The sequence below is a fragment of the Colossoma macropomum genome, unplaced genomic scaffold, assembly GCF_904425465.1.
Source record: "Colossoma macropomum unplaced genomic scaffold, Colossoma_macropomum, whole genome shotgun sequence".
NCBI lineage: Eukaryota > Metazoa > Chordata > Actinopteri > Characiformes > Serrasalmidae > Colossoma > Colossoma macropomum.
Genome location: NW_023494797.1, coordinates 7778663 through 7799280, shown reverse-complemented (window position 1 = coordinate 7799280; position 20618 = coordinate 7778663). Strand labels below are relative to the sequence as shown.

Here is a 20618-nt window from a genome sequence, read left to right as displayed (position 1 = left end):
AGTGAACCTGTGCTTGTTTTCTTGAAGATGATTTGCAATGTTGAACTGAGCTTGTAGAGTGTTTAGATTCCCTGACGATCAGCACCATTCATAAAATCATCTCAAAGTGAGCTGATCAGGCAGTGGCACAGTTTCCTGCATTGCCACATGGGAGCAGTGGTATGAAAATTGCCTGTAGCAGATTGAGTATGGAGCATAGATTTACCATGGAAACCATGCAGCCTCCACAGTGGTTAAGCATGGTAGTAAAGTGGAAGCTGGTTTTGTTGTAAAATGTACGCGTATGCAGGTTTTTGTTGTTGATGCGCAAGTACATTTTACACTTCAGTCAGAATAATTCACCTCAATGTTTTAATCTGTTGCTCCGTATCCATTGGCTGGCTGAAGTCCCTTTTTTGTTCTTTCTTTTTTCTAATCAATACAACATTTGGCATTCATCCTAAGCCTCTGAAGGACTTTGGAGAGCAAAAGCCTGTAGCCACACACTAGTAGTCAATACCTTGAATCAGGTAGTGTTGCATTGGTCTGATGGGATGCTAGAGCAGGCTGGCTGTCCTTAGAGGAGAGAAGGAGGAGGAGGGAGCGAGGAGGAAGGAGGGGAGTAAGGAGTGGGTGAGAGCCTCTCATGTCCTCCTAATGATACTCCTGAGTCTCTGTATTTAGCCCTGTGTGTGTGTGTGTGGGGACAGATCCGGTGTGCTGCGTCAGTAGTGCCAACGCTCCCCTGAGCCTCTACTTGCCAGCAACTAAAAATGAAACAAAGAAATAACAAGTTGGCATGTTGTGTTTCTGTTGCCGTGAAGTGGGAAGCCGATTTTAGAGCCACAACTCTGATCGCAGCTTACACAGGAGCATCACACGCCAGGGGGGAACGATCGTAAACGAGTCAACAAGCACTTCAGGGAATCGGATCTAACATAACAAAAAATATTGCAGCATCACATTAATGTGCCATTAACATAATGGTTGACCTGCAGTAATGAGGCAGCAATGTAATGCATTACCTTAACCCCTTCAACTGCAAGGGCCTGAATGTGGAACAACACTCTACTAACTGCAGAGCTTATGTATTTTCCTAGCAGTTAGTGCTTTGTGAATAATAAATATAAAGATTAGTAATAGAGTAATAAGCCTGCAGTTTAGGAGGTTTTTAGGGCTTTCTACTTCTGTAAACAATTAATCTATTATTTAATTAATCACCATTTTCTCTCACTTTGCCCCCACCATAGCACCAATTTTGCATGTACAAGAAGCAATTTCCTCTTTTATAGTGCGACAAATCTAAATGTTAGATCGCCCCCTATGCTTCCTGTACTGCATTGCACTTTGTCAATAAAAAAAAAAATGTCCATGTTTATCATATAAAGCATTATAGAGAATAATAGAGCACTTTGTTTGTAACAAAAAGCTTATAAATAAACTTTGTTGATTGATGGCTGTTTTGTAAATTTTGACTATTTTTTGAGATTGTTCTCTTAAATTATTTCTTTTGAAATTAAACTTTTGTCTTCTCTTCATCCCTCATTCTCTCCCCCCTCCACCTCTCTTTCCTACTCCCCCATCCCTCTCTCATCCCTCCTTCGCTTTTCCCTCTGTCCAGTTCCAACAGGTCAGAAGAGTGATGACCATCCTGTTCCTTACTATGGTTATTTCATACTTCAGTTGCATGAGAGCTGCGCCCATGAGAGAGGTCCCGGGCGTGCAGGGGGGGGCCCATCGAGGCGCCGAGGGCTACCTGGGGGCTGCCGCTGCCGCTGTGGCTTCGGCCAGCCGGGGCCACGGGACTCCACAGAGCGGGGGTGGGCTGCCCTCGCTCACGGACACTTTCGAGCAGGTGATCGAGGAGCTGCTGGAGGCGGAAGGAGGTGCGGAGGAGGATGCGGCTGGGGCCATGCAGCACCTGGGGCCTGGGGCCAACCAGGGCCAGGGAGGGGGGGGTCCCGGGGCAGCCGCAGCAGCAGCAGTGGCAGCCGAATCGAAGGACGTCGACATGTACGCCTCACGGGTGATGCTCAGCAACCAAGTGCCTTTGGAGCCGCCGTTGCTCTTTCTCTTGGAGGAATACAAAAACTACCTGGACGCCGCCAACATGTCCATGCGCGTGCGGCGGCACTCGGACCCCGCGCGGCGCGGGGAGCTCAGCGTGTGTGACAGTATTAGCCAGTGGGTGACGGCCGTGGACAAAAAGACGGCCATCGACATGTCCGGCCAGACCGTCACCGTGCTAGAGAAGGTCCCGGTGGCCAACGGTCAGCTGAAGCAATACTTTTACGAGACCAAATGCAACCCCCTGGGTTACACAAAGGAGGGCTGCCGAGGAATAGACAAGCGGCACTATAACTCGCAATGCCGGACAACCCAGTCGTATGTGCGAGCCCTCACCATGGATAGCAAACGGAAGATCGGCTGGAGGTTTATACGGATAGACACTTCGTGTGTATGCACATTGACCATTAAGAGGGGGAGATAGTGTACACAATGTATAGATTTTATTGAGAGTTCTAAAAAAACAGAGAGAGAAAAGAGTAAATATCTATTTGTATATATACATAACAGGGTAAATTATTCAGTCAGATGAAAATTTTATGGACTGCATGTAAAAAAGATGAAGTTTATACAGTAAAAGTGATACTACAGTCTATTTATTGAACATATTCATGACCTTGTAAACAATTAAAAAAAGATCTGATCAGTCATTTGCGCCCAGTTCAAATTACTATATCACATTCCTCAAGACATTGTGGTTTTTTACGTTGCCAAGAACTCAAGAGATGAGGGGAGGAGAGCGGAGAGGGAGAATTACATAGGAGAGGAAAAAAAAACTTGCATGCTGCTTCAATTGTGAATTGAAAAAAAAAAAACTGTCCACTTTTGGAAAGCAAGGAATCTATTCCGAACAAAACATTCTGTTTACATTCTCAGCAGTGACAGGACGTCCTCCTCTAAGTACTTTATCTGTTTCCTATTCTAAACCTCTCAAGGTAATGTTGGAATTACATACTATGTCAAGGTGCTGTTGTCAAAGCTTTGCTGTTTATTTTTTTATCCCCACGAAATGAAAGAAAAAAATACTATAAAAACGATATATAAATATATATATATATATAAATATATATTAAATCTATTCATTGACATATGTTCTGGATTAATATAATTCATTTTGTATGTTGTGAAGTTGTTTGCAATATTAAATTGAAATATTTGAAGAAATAAAAATGACTATAGGCAACTGAAAAACAAAACCAATGTGAATAAAGTTTGAGCTCTCCCTTTGCAGGTTTAAGTTCAGCACAAACATTGGAGAACAGAGGATTATCTTCCAGATTATAACGTACGTTACTCATAGACTGAGCCTAGTTCTGGACTGAATTACACAGAAAATACTTTTAGCCTTGAACTAGGCTTAATCTGTGTCTGAAAATGAGACGTTAATGTACTAAAGTCTGAATGTATGAATCCTCTGTGTGCATTTATTATAATAATCATTACAGTAATAAGCAAATAAGGTTTAAGAGATTTTGTAACATACAAAAAGTCCAGATTAAACATGCAAAGCGGCACCTGCTCTCAAAACCTCTCACACCATCTTGGCCAAGTGAGGAGTGACCCTGCTGCATATTCAGGTAAGACTACTGATGTGAACGTGGAACATCAGCCCATCTAAGATGGAGATTTCAAGAAACGGAGCTGCTCTCTACCCAGTGTTGTTCTTCAGTCACTGGTCACAGGCTATCGTTTCCATCGCTAAGAGATTATCTTGGAGAAAAAGAGATCAATGCATTCAACACATCCACTCAACTTGATATCTGATCCATCTGTGCACAAACCTGCTTTCACTCAAAGATTGTTATCAGACACATGTGTCTGAAGTGTTGACACTGAGGCAGCGGAGACTAGGCACAATGTGGGAATAATTACTCTCTGTTAGTCATACATATTTAAACATTTCAATGGAAATCATCTTAAGTCAGAAAGCTATAATAACATTCTATGATAATATTCTATAATACAATACAAATACATTCCCTTTCAGCACCCACAGAAATCAGCCATTGTGCCTAGAAGGGAAATAACATGGTTTGGCATTAAACTACACAGTTATGCACATCAATCTGACATATTTTTGACTTATGTCACTACATGAGGGACAATTTGGTATTATTACATCGTCCTTACACATATGCATCATGGCTTTTAGTTTTGCACACACCTGAATGATGAAGGACATCACACAGACAAGGACCTCCTCAACATTAAACCTCAAAGGTGCTTAAATATTGTGTCAGTTTCCTTACTAATATAACCTGAATAAACAGAATTAATTCACTTTAGATAGGCCAGTAGTCATTCCAGAAGAACACTCCTCCCTGACCAAGAACCCAGCTACACGTCTGAGTTATTTTGGTGAGGTTCAAATTGTCCCCCAGTTCAAAGCACTGCTCGGTAAGACCCAGCAGAGCCCTGTCCCATTTGCCAGAGAAATAGGCCACGCTATGCGTGTCCCTTTCTGAATTATATGGCTCTAAAACATAGCGCAGTTGTAATATCACATCAGACCTTAAGTGCTTCCTCGATGAAGGTTTGGCCTGATGTATTATCTAAAGTACTGGGAATGGATTCATTTATGCTGAGATGGAAATCAAGCTGTCCATTATTTGTTACACTGTCTTTAGATCATGCCTGTAAAGCACTTAGCTGCATTTGAAATGTATGGAAAGTGCTAGCAATACATTTTATTATTATACAATTATTATTATTATCATTATTACTAGTAGTAGTGGTGGTAGTATTAGTACACACTTTAAAAAGATGGCTCATCAAGGGTTCTTTAGTCAAGACAATGGTTCTATTTAGAACGTTGAGTTCTATGTAGAACCATTTCATGCTTAAAGGGTTCTTTGCATGGTGAAATGGTTCTTCAGACTGATGGAGAATGTGTTGTATATAGTTCAATATAGCACCAAAAAGCATTCTTCTGTTGTTACAATGTTCTTTATCAATCTGAAGACCCATCTAAACATGACTTTAAGTATAACTTATAGTTCTAAACAGAACCATTGTCTTTACTAAAGAACTGTTGAAGTGTGTATTAGTAGTGGTGGTGGTGGTCATATATATCATTAAATGACCCAATATTAAAACAGTGATAGACTGCAGGTTACAACTTTTGTTTATAGGTTTCTTTAATCTAAAGGTGAAATTCATACAGTCTAAATAAGGCAAATTAGGCAATTGTGCCTTATGGCCAGTAGATGGTAACACTAACTAATAGAAGAGCAGTAGAAACTCGCTGTACTATTTGCACTGCACTATCTTGGACAGATCGTTTGACATCCCAACAAACTACTGCTTTACTTACCTGTGTGCAAACGTGGGGCTGAAATTTACTGGGTGCCATTAAAGTCATTATTATTCCTACCTCACTAATAACGAAAATCGTGTTATGTACAGACCTCTGATGCCATTTCTCTGATACATGCGCATATCTTGCGCAGTAAGGATCTTCCTCGATTCCCCTTTAATCTCTTCGCATTAGCTACGAGCTGCCGAGAGACGGTGCTATTATATTGAGCCTTTCTTAAGCACAAGTGGACTATCCCGGGCTAAAATGGCCTCGTTGGGGGAACCTGTGAGACTAGAAAGAGGTAAACATCACATTACCGTATATTATTCAATGTTTTAACGGCAGACAAAACGAATTTAGACTGAACAGTCCGCTGTTTCCAGCTGGTGATGCTAGCGAAGACTTACCTCGATGCTGCTAGCTAACATTTAGCTCTCCGACCGACCACATTAGCTAATATTTTTTAAAGAATATCGAGTTTAAAGACGCATATTTATGAATTTAAATGAGCATAGTAAGTACGTTATACAACGTTTTTCAGAAGAATGAGTTAGTAACAAAATATTTGAGCTGTCCACTCTTCCGAAACTAAAGCGTTAGCGGACTAGCCAGCTAGACGGTGGTTAATCTTTTGTGTTAGGATTCCTCTAACTTAGCCGTCGGTAACTTCACTTATAATGAACATTAAGATGTAGCGCCGGTGTGTTCTGTTTTGAAGCGTGGCGAATGGAATATGTTCGTTATTTAATCTGCATTAGCAGGTATTTATGGTTCTTGACACCCGTCAGTGGTGCTTGCGTTTTCTTTTGGCTAACGAGTCAACTGTCGTCGACTCTAAGCCACAGATTTACTTTGGCTGATAACTTTAAAGAAGAATTTCACCGATTTTTCCAATTTCTGCATAATTCAGTGCTTGAGCTATAAACACAGTCACTCAGATTGTTGTTTTATGCGAAATGGTTCGTTTGTAGAGAAACTTGCCGACATATATTTGTTTACAGTGGTGGTGATGGGAACCGAGGGTCCCGAGGTCCACAATGCAAATATAGCCATTTTATTCACTATCCAAAACCACCAGTGAACCTACACGCGTCTTTTGAGTTTTTTATATGTAAAGTTGTCTTTGGGGACTATTTTGCCTTAGAATACGCTTTTTGTATCCCTCCACCGTAAATTGATTAAAACACGTTTTAGACGAAAGCTCGTTTGAAGCGATGTCTCAGACATCAGGCAACGTTTCCATAGCCATTCCATGTAATAACTTTCTGTGAAGTAGCTTTTCGAGGCAGTAAACATCAGACGTCTGGTTTCTATCACCACCACTGTGAACAGTTCTGTCTTGGTAAGTTTTTCTAGAACGAAGCATTTCACAACAAACCACACTGAATGATATTGTTGACATGTTAACTATTTAATTATACAGAAATTTTGGAATGTAGATTGAGTTCCTCTTTAGCTTACACTGTTGAGATGATGGCCTAAACTTCAGTGTCTGATTTTTTTGCTGTAACTTTACATGTACAGTTAAGAAGACTACTGAGTTGAACTTGCAGCGTGTACCTCTGCCTGTAGTTTGACATTTATATGGTACGTGTGTTGACATCCTCCATGTAAGATGTCCAGTTCAGATGAAGAGCTCTGATTCTGTAACCCTTACAAAACCTGATGCCGTGGAACAGAACTAGAGGGAATGTTTCACTTACACTTAAGAGCAAAGTGCTGTTGGACAAATGACAGAAAAAATGTGCCAGGCAAAATGACTTGGCTGGGAAGGTGACTGTTGATGTCTCTTAAGTGGCCTCAAAGGAAAAGAATATAACCTAATAACATAGCTGTTAGAGCCTTTCACCAGGAATCATGGACAGTGTTCATTGCCAAGAAATTCACATCTCCAGATGGCTTAGGTCAAATGGTAGGTCTGGTTGTTGGTCTGATGGTCTTGCCTCACAGAAAACTTCCCTTCACAGACATCTCTCGTGCCATCGAGCTACTGGACAAGCTCCAGAGGACAGGGGAAGTACCTCCCCAGAAGCTGCAGGCCCTGCAGAGGGTTTTGCAAAGCGAATTCTGCAATGCTGTCCGGGAGGTAAGCTGACATGGCTTAGCATTAATATGAGGGCTGCAACAACATAAGTTTTTTCATGTATATATATGCCAAGAAAATGTATAGAATATTTATATTGGGATTAAATCTATTTGGATTTTCATTACAGAAAAATAACACAAGATCAGTTTGAAGTACAAAGTCAAGTCTAAATACCTGTCTGACGGTTGTAGTATTCAAGGCATTATCTGTTGATACTGCCACAGCTCCATTATTATCATGCATCCCTAGTTATTACTGTCACCTTTTCTCTTTTTTGACCGTTCTGACCATTGCTAAAAATCATTTATTACTTTTCAACTATAATGAACTAGTCAGAAGACTAAGGAAGTATGTAATATATTGTTCTCCTCTCCTGACAACTAGTTATTTAAGTGATAAAAGGTGATTGGCAATGCGTTACCTGTGCAGTCTAGTCTGCTTAATGCATTGCTTTGCTCAGGAGACTTGAGCCACATCACTTGCTGACATTTTCTTTAATTGTTCCCCCGTAAACGTACCAGTGCTTAAAGGTTTAATTAAACTTTGACACTTCATTGAGTTCAGTTTAATGCATTTCTAAAGTAGTTAGTTCAGCACTGGTGACTTTAGTCTGTGGTCCTACAGACAACTTATTGAGGTTTTTAGGAGAGCTGGGTAGTTTTATGTTGAGATTGAATGTAATCAATTATCTTTAGGCTAAAAGACTTAAAAGTAGCCAAAATTGCCCAACATAAATGAAAGACTAAAAGACTGAAAGCATCCACAAATAGCAGGTCTGTTGACTGTGACTGTTCCTTCCATCCTTTTTCAGAGACATGGGTCTCATATGGAAAGTGCCATTGCCCATGTAGTGAGCCTAAGACTTTGCTGGCAGTTGAGTCAGCTCTACCCTGCTGCGTTGTCATCTGTCGTCTTTTTTTTTTTTATAACCGTCAGATTCTTGAGGCCAAAAACACTGTGTGATGCTCTGGCAAAGGGAAGCACACACTCCTTTTTGTTAAGTGCACGATCTGCTACCTGATGTTAAAGCTTTATTTGAGTTACCCAAACGTAAAACATATATGATATGTATAGGCTGTGTTAAAATCAGTAGAAAATCAATAAAATGTTCATGTCTGTTGAGAGTTCAGCAAGATGCAGACCTGTGCTTCATAAACTTCACACATCAAAATCTATATTCTCATCAACAGTAGAACATTTCTGCCTGAAAAAATTATTAATTTAATGCACCCTGTGAATCCAGAAATAGCTTTATCTTTGATATGATAAATTTGAGTCTTGATGACAGATATTTCAGACTACAAAATGGGGTGCTGTAGATGTTTCTGTATCCTGCCCTGTCTTCACTCACAGACAGTATTTGCAAAACTGGCAGCTTGAATCCCAAGAAGTCATTCAGTGATACTGACATGCATACACACACATTGCAAATAAACTAATTATCATAGCTACACCTCCATGTAGGATTCCTGAAGAACAGTATCTGGATGCTGACAGCTTTCTGGGTTATATGATGTACAGAAATGAACTTCAGCAAAGTCGAGAGGTGCTGGCAGCCAAAGTAGCAGCCAGCAGAGGGAGAGTAACAGGCTAACAGTGACTAGTATTGCTTTTGTTGTTCTTGTTCACCAGTGTCTACAGAGGCAGAATTTCTTTTGCTGTTTACCTGGGCAGAATTTAGTCTACCATTCTGACTTCAAATAGTCAAACAAGTAGTCGTCCACCCCTCGCAGGAAAACTTTACTCATCCAAGAAAACAGTCTATTGCTATATCATCCAACACACACAACATAGAAGGATAGATGGGCATCTATGTAAATAGCATAGAATGTCCATTTTGCTATGGATAAACAGCGAGCTGCAGCACTTAGCAGAAGAGCAGTGCAAACTAAGGAAGGCCCTGTTCACACTTAGTATTAACATCTGTTTCGAGTGATCTGATCATAAGTGGACAGTGAGACGTGTAGCCGTTCACACCTGGTATCTCCATGTGTCTCGAATGCGTCTCCAATGATCAGATTTCGTCACTGGAGGAAGGGGACCTTTGACAATCACTGCGGCAAAGTCAGCTTTATGGTCATTCCTTCTCCTCACAAATGTGTTGAGAGAGAAACAAATTGTAGTTTCTGTTGTCGGTGCTACATTTAACACAGAACAAATATATACATTAAAGGCAGACAAACTGTACAAACAATGTACAGTAAAATTTTCTCTAAATGTACTATAACTACAAAACTATTCATGGTCCCCAGAAGCAGTAATAGTTGTGTGTGTATTGTTTATCAATGCACAGTAGTTTTTAGTAATGCAATGACGAAGATTAATAAAACAGCAGACAGTGTACAGATTGGAGTAAGTGAAGTTAAACTTTCACAGTAAAGTGATTGAGTGCAGAAGTTAACAGTGCAACAGATAAAGTAAGTAGTATGACTACTATGAGTCTGGAGGACTTGGCCTGGATGCTCCGTAGTCTTCTTCTAGATGAGAATGATGTAAACAGTCCATGTGATGGATGAGAGGGATTCTTCTTGATGCTGCATGCTTTTCTTTTACACCGTTTGGTGTAGATGTTTTTAAGGCAGGGAAGCTTGACCCAGTGATAGACTGGGAAGTCTTCACTACCTGCTGCAGTGCTTTCCTGTCTGAGACGGTGCAGCCTCCATAGCAGACAGTGATGCTGCAGGTCAGGATGCTCTCTATGATGATTTTGAAGAAGCAGTTCATGAAAAATGAAACTACGCAGCTGCTTCCATCTGATTAAGGCGGTCCTCCACTGCTGTCGAAGATGCATCAAGAAGCTTTAGGATTCACACTATAAATGTTACATGGTCACGTGTGTCCCTGACCATCTCCGAAGGTAGTTTGAGTGATCAGATCACACTTGGTCTCCAACTGTACCCTTCGTTCTCCACTCATTGGATAACTCAGGACACTTCTATTTTGCTCACATCAGACTTGGGTGTGTTATGTTTTCTAACACTGTTTAAAACATCGATGCGGAGCTTTCATTGCCCGATCACAGGAGACCTGTTAAGTGTGGTTGGTCATGTTCATGTTCTGCACAAAAATGTTGATCGCATCCTTTTACATTTGAGTTTTCTTCTTGTGGTGAGTCCTGGATATCTGTGGTTTTGAATTGCCTGCAACTACAGTTTGCAACATTCAAACAGTGACTGCAGGCAATAGTGGTATGAGATACGATTTGCTTCCGCTTTCTTGTAACTTTTGCACTCGAGTACAACATAGATGGTCAGCATTTCATTTCATGAATAGTGGAGTTATTTATATAATATATACCTGCATGCTTACAGGTAAATACACCCTACTGCTGGGTTTGGGTTAGGACAATAACAATAATTATCGCAATATTATTTTTCTTGATAGAAATATAAGAAACGTTCTATTATCGTTCGATGTAATAGTCCATTCTCACACTTCTGTGTTCTAGCAACAGCCCTGGTAGCATTTTCCACTGTAAGAAAAGCTACGCTACTCTGTTGCCGCCATGAGAGGGCGCGCTTCTGAGTTTTTTGACATGATTCGAAGAGGGAGGGGATGGGGACTAAAATGGGTCACCAAATACACTTAGATATATACATCTGAAAAGTGGGGTTGTACCTTCCCTGTTTGAGCAGAGTGATCGATGATTTCTTCTCCCACGAAGTGTGAGTGACAAGTTAAGTGGCATGTAATTACACTGGCCCAGAGCGAACTCACTTCTATCCTGACATCCTAACAAGCTTTAGCAGCGTTAAATCACATCTGCACACAAGTACAGCTGAAGTGGTCTGTGTGTTACAGGGATAAAACACTAATATTTTAGTATTAGTGCAAACCCAAGCAACAAAAGTGAAAGAAAGAAGTGGGATCATGCTAGTTACAGCATTAAAATGAAAGTACATTGAAGATGCTTTATAAGTGACATGGAGGATTGGGCGAATGCTCATTTCCCAGGTTAGCTGCTTTTAGCAGCTGGCTAACTTGAAGCAGCGCTCCGTCACTTGCACAGCACGGCCGAATTGATGTTATTGTAGTGAACTAAAGTGATCAAATAAAACAAAACGACTGACTTCGATGGCATTAACTGCAGTGTGATTCTCTCGCACCAGACAAACAACGTCCTCCTCCATAGTTGTTTGTCTCTTGAGAGAGAGAGAGAGAAAGAGAGAGAGAATCACATTGCAGTTAATGCCACTGAGGTCCATCTTTCAAACAGTGACCTGCAGATATGCTGTGGTTTTTCCATCCCCCAAACTACTACGACAGAATAGAGAAACCCAAATGTCTGTTAGCTTGTGTTTAAATACTGTGATATGGATGTGGTAGGAGTGATAGGAGTAAGGCAGTGTGATCCATCATTGACTTGCTGAGCCAGCTAATGTTTGCTGTTTGTACTAAGCTGACATTGTTGAGTATAGCACCTATAATCTGTTTTATTTTTAAATTATGAATATTACGAAAATCGCGTCCATGCTGTGCGTGTGAGCTGGTAAAAAAAGCTAACCTGGGAAACGGTCTCCCACTGTCCCATGACAGATTTGCAAAATGTTCCTCTGTTTGGCTTATGTTTGTCATGTTCTGACCATAAAGAATAGTTTAAAACCACAATTAACCATCTGGTTTTTCAACAACAAAGCAAAAGAATCAGCCTTTAAAGTTAAAAGGAATAATGATGTGACATTTATCGTAATAATAATTGATATCGACTTTATATGAAATTTTTTATCATAACAACTTTGGCCATATCGCCCAGTCCCAGTTGGGGTGTTACCTGGAAGAGTCTAAGTAGCTGGCTAGCACATTGTTGTCTTGTGCATTATGTAGACTTCAGTGAGAATAAAACAATTCTCACACTAGTGGGGCAGTTTGAACCATTCCTGTACTGTTTGTTTTCAGAGAGCCTAAATATTTGCATTGCATGTGACAGAATGGTGCGAATCATCTCTTTCAGAAGGCCACTGAAACAGAATTAGTTTATCACTACAGCAATATCCCAAATGATTCTTTTTCTCACAAGCACTCTAAGTTGTGAATACCCCATGCGGTATCATTAGCCCATTCACGCCTAAGGAAAGTTCAGCTCATTCTTAGCCCATCTCTCAGATCTCTGCCTACGCATGCTTGTTAAATGAGCCCTCCTATGGAGCAGTGTGGCTTTTTTACTCATACTTCAACACATGGGCCACTCATCCCCCCCTTCGATAAAAACCCCTGAGGAATGACCTAATTTGAGCTGTTCTGCAGCAGGTGATGATGCGTGACTGTGACTGGAGAGTTATGCCTCAGTAGTTGATAAGAACATTGGCTGCTGAGTGACTCAACAGTGCTGTCCACTTAGAGCTGTTTATTCACTCCCTGCTCAGTTACTGAGGATCTGCCTGTACTCATGGAGTACCTCAAAGCAGGAGTGCTAAACTAGGATCAGGTTTCTCCTGTGCTTTGAGTTATCTCAGTAATTAACAGTTCCAAGATTAACATTTCTGCTCTGAGATGCTTTTTGAGCACCGGCCTAGATTTCACATTTTGGTCTTGCACTTAATCACTGCTGTATGTGCGTTTCTTATTTAAACTAGTGGAAGGGGGGGAAGCAGTAATTTTGTTCACATGAACATGGTTACAGAACTCTAAGCCATCTGAAGTAGCATATTGTTTGAGGCTTTTTGTCTGTCTGTTTCATGCTTTTGCTCTGTTTTTTGATGCTCGCAGGTTTATGAACATGTGTATGAGACAGTGGACATTAACAGCAGTCCAGAAGTCCGAGCCAATGCCACAGCAAAGGTAATGTTTTTTTTGGAACTCGTGATTTTGAAGCCTACTTACAATTATTACTATTATTACAATTTAATTTTAAACGATCCTAAGGGTGTAACATCTGTGTGGACACCACAGTAGCAGAGTTAAAATGTTTTTAAAATGTTAAAAAAAAAAAGTTTATAAAGTTTGATATAGTAGCCCTAGCAGAAGCTGTGTAACTCTGTCAGAGGGTACACTCTAGCAGAGCAACGGGACGATACATTATGTTAACTTGTACAATATTCTTGCCATTTGTCTGATGGTTCTTATGTTTTGTGAATATTCTGCTAGTGATTGCTGCCAGTGAAAATCTGCTCTTAAGGGTGTTGCAAGCATTTTTTGTTCTAAAGCTCTCTGAGACATAGTTCAATGAACTAAGAAAGCCTAATGAAAAAAAACCAGAAATATTGTGATATTTATACCAAAACAGAGGACGTCTTGAACCTCATCTTCTAAAAGCATTTTGGATATCAAAGGGATTTTTGTGATGACCACAACAGTGGAATTATGTTCTATAGTGCTTAATTAAGCGTATACTATTGTATGACCTTGATTCGGAGGTTCGGTTGACTTTATCCATTTTGTATCGGTGAGTGTTGATTCGGTATGTGCAGTACACAGTGGCAGATAGATATGTTGTGTATATTTACCATCCTGCAACATACCTACTTTTTGTGCGTAATAGAAGATAACTGTGTCCAAACTGCATCTGTTGCGACTGCAGTGATTCACATCTGTGTCCTCATGAGTTAGGTCAGAGCTCTCCAGGATGTCCTCTGTGTGCTTCACGTAACTGGTAAACACAAGAAGTTTATTCCAGCTCATGGTCTGATTACCTGAGGGGAGTGCATGACTTGCAGCAGCCAGCTTTATTTTAAATTTAATATTTAGTTGACAGGGAGCATCTAAACCTTATTATGTATGACTACACTGTAGAGAACCCAGTTTTGGATTACCTTGCCCAAGTTAATGTACACATAGTAAAATTTTGTTAAATTGGCCATATTTTAAAACTCTCCTGTATCACTATTTATCTAAGGAGGGAAAAAAAACTGCTTAATGCACCATTGCCCTACTCTGCTTCTGTTATGCAATGTGAAATTATCAGTATGCATGCACAGCAGAAGCCCATTAGTTTATTCTCCTTGCTTCCAAAACAGGCCACGGTGGCAGCATTTGCTGCTAGCGAGGGGCACTCCCACCCTCGTGTTGTGGAGCTCCCGAAGACAGAGGAGGGTCTAGGCTTTAACATCATGGGAGGGAAGGAACAGAATTCGCCCATCTACATCTCCCGCATAATCCCTGGAGGCATTGCTGACCGACATGGCGGCCTGAAGAGGGGAGATCAGCTGCTGTCTGTCAACGGAGTAGTACGTAGACTGTCTGGAAGTAGTTTAACATTTGGAGTAAAAGTTTTTTTATTCCTAGTAGAAATGGTGTAATGACATGAACACCCTCTGTTGTCTTGTATTCTTCTGTGCCAAGAAAAAGCGACATGTCAAGCATGATGCACTGCAGTTTTTATAGCACTAAGAATAGCAGTAATTTTAAGCTAAATTTCATTCTGTTTTGTTATTTTTGACTGTGATGTAATCCTAGGGATGAAGATTAATGTTAGTAGATGTTTTGGACCATTGGTCTGTTTTATTATATGAAACATTAATCACATAACTAGTCTCTTAAATTAAGTGCCAAATCAGAATAAAACCTGTTATACCCAAATGATGCCACTGTTCAGTCTAGGTAACCATAGCAAGGTGACTTTTCTTGCATTGTGGCTGACTCATGTGGTGTTACACAGGCATTCGCTCCAAGTCTTTCTTTCTGTTTTTAATTATTTTTGTAGAGTGTGGAGGGGGAGCACCATGAGAAGGCAGTGGAGCTGTTAAAGGCAGCTCAGGGCACGGTCAAGCTGGTGGTTCGCTATACCCCTAAAGTGCTGGAAGAGATGGAGTCCCGATTCGAGAAATTGCGATCTGCTAAACGCCGGCAACAGAACAACTACCCACAGTAGGGCAGTCTCCCTCCGGCCCTCACATCTTTTGCTCTCTCTCTCTGGCCCTCACATCACTCCCCCCCTCTCTCTGTCTTTCTCTCTGTCTTTCTCTCTCTTTCTGTCTCTCTCTCTCTCTCTCATGCTCTCTCTGTCATACTGTCATATATTCTGCCCTTCTGCTCATCCCCATGTGCTCTCTTCCTCTGCCCAGGGATTGGCCACATGTATGGCACTTCTTTTTCTCTTTTTCTGGAATTTTCTAAAACTGTCACCACCTTAATTTTGAACACACCTTTCACAGTCTTGTGGCATGAACACTACTTATTTTTTATTTTTATTTTTTTTTTAAATACAGGCACACTCACAAACACAGACACTCATTGTACTCTGTATGTGCATTACTGAAACTGTTCTGTCAATCAGAGGTTGATTGGTCAGGATTGCAAGGGGACCACCACCATCATCTGCTCCTGAGGTGATTTAAACAAAATGTCAAAAGTAAGTCAAAAGTGCCTCAAGAGCTAAAGAAAACGGAATGTCTCTTAAATGCAATGTGGTTCTCACTGTACTGTACGCCACCTATGGTGAAATAAGAGGAAAATGAATGAACACTTCCACCTTGTAAAATCTAGATGAGGTTAAGCAGTTTGTGGAAAGTAGCTTCTTAAAAGGAACAAACATGTCTTTGATTGTGGTTATCCGACCTTTCTTGCTTGCTTACAAGAATAAAAATTATTTTCCACTATTTAGCTGGAAAAATAGCAGTGTCATTACACAGTGATCAGCTTGTAACAACACTATTGTGACATTTTTATCCATTTTTGTTTACTTGTTTATTTTGATTAATAGTTTTGATTCTTTTAATTGTGAAAACTGTACTTAGTCCTGTCTCTGGGGGTCGACCGAAACGTGAATGTGCCCTTAGTCAAGTATGATATGTTTGACCACGCCTTCATGCTGGTCTCTGTTCCATTAGCTTTTGTTTTTGTTGCTTATGTTCTAGGTTTGCTAGCGGAAATCATAATTTTAGACCAACTTCATGTTTATTCTCACCATCATAGAATCATCTTGACACTGCAAGGTAATATAAGAAAGCAGGATGTTGAGAAATCTTCCCCTTTTTTCTTTGAATGTAGTAGAATTGGTCCACCAGATGTTAAGCACTGATCCCTCATGCTAGCCCCTCCCCCCTAAAATATGGCTAGGGGAAAAATATTTATTTAGATCGAGATATTTATTGGTTTTAAAATCACCCTAGAAATATTCTTTATCACAAAATTTGCTTTTACGTGTGTGCAGTAGCTTTTAGGTTATTTGCTCTCCCTTTGGCCAGTACTTAAAGAAAATATGGTGATCTTTTAGTTTTTGTTTTATGAGATGATTTGTGGTTGTTTTTTATCTGTTTCCCATTGATCATTTATTTACTTCAGTGACCGAGGTTCAATGAATATTCTTTTTTTTATTATTACTCATAACAAAACTAAGCATATTTTTTCCCCAGATGTTTCCAAAAATTGATTTGTCCTAAATCAGAGAGCGTCATATGGTAGCTTCGCATTTAACTTCTTCTCCTTGTACTCATTTCCGAATGTTAAAAAATGCAAAGCTCCAGATGTATTTTTAACCTCAAACGCAGGTATTTTCAGTGTCTAACAAGCTCAGAAAAAAGCTGTCTATTTTTCTCTGTCTCTCATAAAATATTTAGCGCTTTTCTAATTCTAGGCGCTCATGAATCATCAGGAGCTGCGAGATGCGTTGGTGCACGGAGAGAGGAGGGGTGGGAGAAGGGGCGGTCTGATCTCTTGCGTAAGAGAAACATTTGTGTGATTGAAACTCGAAAATGTTCGTTTAAATCGGGTTGCAAAAGTGGACGCTTTGTTCTCTGAAGTTCTGGAAGAGCTCAGGTTGCATTTCTCCTTCTCTGGCTTTCCGTGATGTAACATTTCTCAACCTGTTCCACTAAAGCAATAAGACTTGCTCTTTTTTCCCCCCAGCACATTGTTGTTATTCACTGCTCACAAGTCTTCATTATTGTCCACTTTTTGGGGTGCTTACTATTTTTGTAACCGCATTTTCTTTTAATATTGCTCCCCTTTTTGATAAAGGATTTTTTTCATGAGATTTTTTCCAAGGAATGATTTGTATTGCTTTTCTGAGTACATTGTCCCTTACGTTTTCGAGTACAAAGACCAAACTTGCAGCCTTTCTGAGAACTATTTGATACCATGTTGAATGTCCAGTATGCTAGTTTGGGACTGTTACTTTAATGAACCTGATGTTATATTGTATCATTTGGCATTTCTCTGCTGTCCTGGTGTATTGTTACATTTAACGTTGATGTATAGAATTACGACGAATTACTTCTTAGAATTACTTAAAAGTAATGAGATTTGAAGCTGCACAAAATAAAATACAGATGAATATTGGTCTCTGTGTTTATCTTCTATGTGTACTAATTCATGCGAGTGTACTCGTGTATGAACTGATTGATTTGATGCTTTCTAAATGATCAAACGTCATGTTGTTGTGTGACATTTGCTGCTCATAGCTTTTGCAGGTTGTTATTATAAAGCCCTTAACACTAGAGGGTGCTGTATGATAGTACACTTTGTAACTGATGGTTTAGTGCTCTTGAATCTTGATCATAGATGTACTTTAAAGGGACAGAGATTAATTTTTAGGCTTTGAAAAAGGCAATATCCAGCTTCTGAATGCTGCATGAGTATATATAACAATATTTTTTATTATGATTTTGCTCTGTAGTTGAACCATGGGAAGCGAACCCTACTGATGAAAGGAATTTCCATGGATTTTTCAAATTTCTGCATAATTCAGTCATCGAGAGTTGTTTGATATGAAATGCTGGATTCTAGAGAGGCTTATTGACACAGATTTCTTACAGTGATGGAAGGAACCAATGGTCTATGTATTTACAATGCAAATATTGCCTTTTTATTTACTGTAATTTGAAAATAAAAAGGTTTTCTGTGGGTAATATTTTACCTTACAGAGCCTTGCATGTACCTCTCTGCCATGAACGTATTTAAAAAAAAAAAATGTTTTAGGACACAGCCGTATTTTTAAACTATTGTACAACAAAGTCTCAGGCTTCAGGCAGCCTATTTGCAACCATTTTATGTAATAAGTTTATGTAAAAGAGCTTTTAGAGGCTTCTAATGCTTCCATCATCTGGTTCCTATCACCACCGCTGTGAATAATTCTGACTCAATTTAAATTTCTCTATAATGCTGCATTTCACATCAGATCACTCTGAATGACTGTTTACGTCTTGACCATTTAATTATACAGCTTAATTGTCCCCGGTGGTGTGGTAAAAGAACAGTAGAAAGCAAAATGAGAAGATTATGAGGGTTTTTTTTCTTGTTTTTATAAACTCAATGCAAAATGAGTTCCTAAATAGGAAAAGAAGTAGCATAAAATCAGCTTTTTATGTAATATTAAAACAGAAGCCTACAGTTAACCCATGTACTCATTTTGCTATGTAATGACAAACGAACCCCCTCAAGCAATTAGGCAGTCCAGTTTATGACCTTGTCAACACTGCCATCACACACATTCTGAGTCTCAGGTTACATCTCCAAGAACATAACAGTCACTCTCTGTGACTTAGTGCAGCTTAGCCAAGCCCCAGAGGCCTATTAATAACTAAACATGGAGGAACCCCTCTCCTGATAAGGTGTGAAGACTTTGAACTGTGTTAATCATGAAAAATAGGCCTGCTGACAGTGAGACAGATGGGTTTGCTGCTCAGGTCCACCCCCCTGTGCCTTCTTGGAGTGTTTTCCTATATTGAGCATCCATATGCCTGACCGGAGTTATTCAAACTGTGAGTAATCAACACCACAAAGCACACAGGTTTATAGCAGGTTTCCCTTATCTTTGATTGCATCATTGATAAGTCATAAAATTCAATAAAAGCACTGTATGTTTTACAGTAGGAATGAGAGGTGATGCGTTACCAGGGCCAGTTGTGCGCTGAAGGGCATGTTAAGTGTAATTTATACCCATAAGGGCCCCAACCTTTGTCTATGGTTCTATATAGCACCAAAAAGGGTACTGCTTTTGTTACAATGTCAACTTTATAACAACAGCAGAACCCTTTTTGGTGCTTTATAGAAAAAAAAATAAAAAAAAGATTCTATATAGAACACAGTTCTAAAGAGAACTCTTGAAGAACTGCAGATGTCAGATGGGTTGCTTTTATAACTGCTGATACAGGGGCTCATAATTGTATCAGGCCTAACCAGTACTCATTTCATTTTTTTCGTTCTCCCACTCAAAAATAGGTGAAAGTCCATTATATTTATAATATTAGAACCAAGGAAGCTGCACCAACGAAGAAAATCCCTTAATAATAATAAGTGAGATGGATCGAAGTCAGCACATACAAAGCATACCTACAATTGCGCTCATCACATTGATGCTTTGTATGGCAATATTAAAACATAAAAACAAAGAATAGTAATATCCAGAAAAGAAAAAAAAATCATACAATCAATGTTAACTTTGTTGCCTTTGTAGCCAGTTTTTTCATTGTCATTCACATTTTTAGTTTAATCTCCATGTTGTACACATTTTGGCAAAATACCCCCATAATAATAACTATGATGATATTTAATATAAAAAAGGAATGAGTGTTAAGAACTGTTATGGCATAATCAACAATCATAGTACCCTATTGAAGTGTTGAAAATGATTCCAAGACAAGTTGGTGTATCATTCTTTTGTCATAACTGACTATCACTAAATAAAACTTCAATACATTTTGGGTTTGAATAGAGGTAATAAATTGTAATTGATGTCTTTTGATATCTGGCAATATCCTGAAATTCAACCAGCCCACAACCCACAAAACTATCTAGCATAACTTTAAAAAAGTGATGGGGACATTTTTTGCTTATTTTTGCATTTTTCCCTATGCATAAGGAATATTTTATAGCTTTTTACTAATAATCTGAGTATATTTTGCAACACTCAGCACAATGCTAATGCTTATTAAACATTCTCTGCTCCCAAACTGAAATGTTTGCTCCCAAACTTTTGACAGACACACAGTAGGGTATCAGGAAAGTGAGTGTTGTATCTTTTCTATAGCGTGAGAGCCCTGGTCCTGGAGATCTACCTTCCCACAGAGTCTAGTTTCAACCACAATCTGCCACACCTGTTCCAGAGAATTAACTTCTTCAGAAGTCTTTGGTTGAGTGGATCAGATGCATTAGCAGGAAGAGGGCACCATTAGATGCCTAGAACTAATCTCTGCCGTGAAGTAGATCTTTAGGTTAGTGACCGCTGGTCATATTACCTGTGGAAGTAACGACATGTTCCTATTTGCGTATGAGCAGACTTAAATACACTGTTACAATGAGACAAAATACCAG

At 39.6% G+C, this 20618-nt stretch overlaps 2 protein-coding genes across 6 annotated transcripts in view; both read left to right on the top strand.

Moving 5' to 3' along the window:
- The window catches only part of bdnf (brain-derived neurotrophic factor), a 47836-nt gene extending 45140 nt beyond the window's left edge, over positions 1–2696 (top strand). For all 5 annotated transcript variants that reach the window (XM_036584529.1, XM_036584527.1, XM_036584525.1 and 2 more), the window contains exon 2: positions 1601–2696. In XM_036584529.1, the coding sequence (XP_036440422.1) occupies positions 1622–2470 (849 nt within the window). In that variant the 5' untranslated portion in view covers positions 1601–1621 and the 3' untranslated portion in view covers positions 2471–2696. The remainder of the gene's footprint in view (positions 1–1600) is intronic.
- Positions 2697–5516: 2820 nt separating this feature from the next.
- On the top strand, positions 5517–17645 carry lin7c (lin-7 homolog C (C. elegans)). The gene is made up of 5 exons (XM_036584187.1): positions 5517–5645; positions 7312–7430; positions 13137–13208; positions 14384–14593; positions 15070–17645. The coding sequence occupies exons 1-5, from the start codon at positions 5609–5611 to the stop codon at positions 15235–15237; spliced, it is 606 nt and encodes a 201-aa protein (XP_036440080.1). The 5' UTR covers positions 5517–5608; the 3' UTR covers positions 15238–17645.
- Positions 17646–20618: the final 2973 nt, after the last annotated feature.

Excerpts from the sequence above, each read along its gene's own strand:
- lin7c (XM_036584187.1), top strand. The coding sequence starts at position 5,609 with ATGGCCTCGTTGGGGGAACCTGTGAGACTAGAAAGAG. Across the intron at positions 5,646-7,311 it reads ACCTGTGAGACTAGAAAGAG|ACATCTCTCGTGCCATCGAG; the intron begins GTAAACATCACA and ends TTCCCTTCACAG. Across the intron at positions 14,594-15,069 it reads TGCTGTCTGTCAACGGAGTA|AGTGTGGAGGGGGAGCACCA; the intron begins GTACGTAGACTG and ends TTATTTTTGTAG.